A 1,834-nucleotide genomic window follows, 5' to 3' on the forward strand; every position below is an offset into this window, starting at 1 on the left:
CATATTTTTATATATATAAATATATATATTTAAAAAAAATATATATTAATATACTATTGTTATTATATATGCAAACATACATATATTAAATATTTAGATCCTTTACCTTCTTCTCCTTTTTCTCCTTTTTACTCTTCTTCTCCTTCTTTTCCTTCTTAGACTTCTTATCCTTGACATCATCTTCTGCACTGCTTTCTGATGCTTTTCTCTTTTTGCTCTCCTCAACAACTGGTGCAGCAACAACGGCCTCGATCTCTACCACCTTTGTAGTTACCGTAGGCTCCGGCTCATCCCTGGTGAAATAAGGCAAAAATTCAAACACCACTTAAATATAACGGTGATGCTAAGGTTAAGTGTCAAATAAAAAAATACGTAATATCTATGTCAAGCCACCCCACGTGCACACAGAAACGAAACCAGGATACTCATCATATGAACAATAGACTATTGCATATAGCACAATCTAGAGTCCGCCAGAAAGCGGCGACAATCTTTAAAAGCATAAACTTCTACAGAAGAAGTGTACACTCTAGTAACACGAGCCGACCAGACAGTACGAATACAATGCGCAGCATCCACTTGCGCAGTCATGCGCAAAGCTGTCACTATCCCGAATCGTCACACATTCAACTACTTATGGCAAGATAAACAGACAAACTGTGTCGATTACGTATATGCAATCCGATGTACCAAATGAAACCAAAATTACAACACGGAGTGTAACTAGACAAAAACCTGCGAACGGACAACACTTTAGAACGACTATATACAACGTTTTCAAGAAGCACACCTGTGATCTTTGTATCCGGCCTTCCAGGTCTGTGGGGTGGCCTCGTTTGCCCTGCCATACTTATCCAGTTTGCCGTCCTTGATCATACTCTTCTTCTCGGTAGCGTACTTACCTAAGCCCCACTTGCGAGGGTATGTATCTCTCTCCATAATCACACGCTTGATCTTGACAACCACGCCTGTACAACATGGTGCGAGAATTCAAGGTGAGCGATACAGATGATATTCATGGAAGCTGAAGAAATGCTATATATCTATATATCTATATGTATATGTGTGTGTGTGTGTGTGTGTGTGTGTTATGTACACAAGCATACCGTGGTCGCAGGTAGCCATGACTGCCGTTGTCATCATGGCAATACCAAGTGCTATCGCCTCACCCTTGGTGGTCATGAGCACACATTCGTCTCCAACTTCTATCTCGTTGGCAAATCTCAGTAGCCCGGGTACCATCAGCTTGGCTCCGTAACAGATGGCATTCACAGCTGAATCCTTCACCACCACACGCTTTAAGGACGTGAGTAGAACCTCTAGAGGCATTACTACACGTCGAATATAGGTCTCGTCCTTGGTGTTGTCTAGCACCCACTGGGCATCCATCACATCGTGCATGGTGACCATATTGTCTTGCTCGGTCATGATACCACTCCTGACTCGACGAAGCTCCTGCATGTGCGCCCCCACACCCAGAACAAGCCCCAGATGTACACACAGCGTACGTATGTATGTACCCGCCTCGCAAGAGACGTGGAATACGGCCAAGTGTCTGTCGTTGTCGTACTCTACTAGCTTTGACGAATAGATAGTTCTGATACGCAGCTGACGCTTGACAGCGGAGATAAGAGGCGGTCTTTGGAACAGAGCACCAGTCAGTTGGTCTAATGCGCGTTTCACAGTTGCCTCTCCGCCCTCGACGGGTCCGTGGAAACGGGCGATGCACACGTACTCCTTTCCAGCACCTGATGATGCAGAAGATAGAAAGAATGTTGACCACACAATACCTGTATAATGACACTTGGGATATACAGAATATCAGCTATATATA

General features: G+C 43.9%; 1 protein-coding gene across 1 annotated transcript in view; it reads right to left on the reverse strand.

Moving 5' to 3' along the window:
• Nucleotides 1-790: 790 nt before the first annotated feature.
• The window catches only part of SARC_10681 (H/ACA ribonucleoprotein complex subunit 4), a gene marked incomplete at both ends in the record, with an annotated part of 4,735 nt that continues 3,691 nt past the window's right edge, over nucleotides 791-1,834 (reverse strand). The window contains 2 exons of the mRNA XM_014295269.1: nucleotides 791-968; nucleotides 1,107-1,748. Coding sequence (XP_014150744.1) covers nucleotides 791-968; nucleotides 1,107-1,748 — 820 coding nt within the window. The remainder of the gene's footprint in view (nucleotides 969-1,106; nucleotides 1,749-1,834) is intronic.

The sequence above is a fragment of the Sphaeroforma arctica genome, assembly GCF_001186125.1.
Source record: "Sphaeroforma arctica JP610 unplaced genomic scaffold supercont1.1348, whole genome shotgun sequence".
NCBI lineage: Eukaryota > Ichthyosporea > Ichthyophonida > Sphaeroforma > Sphaeroforma arctica.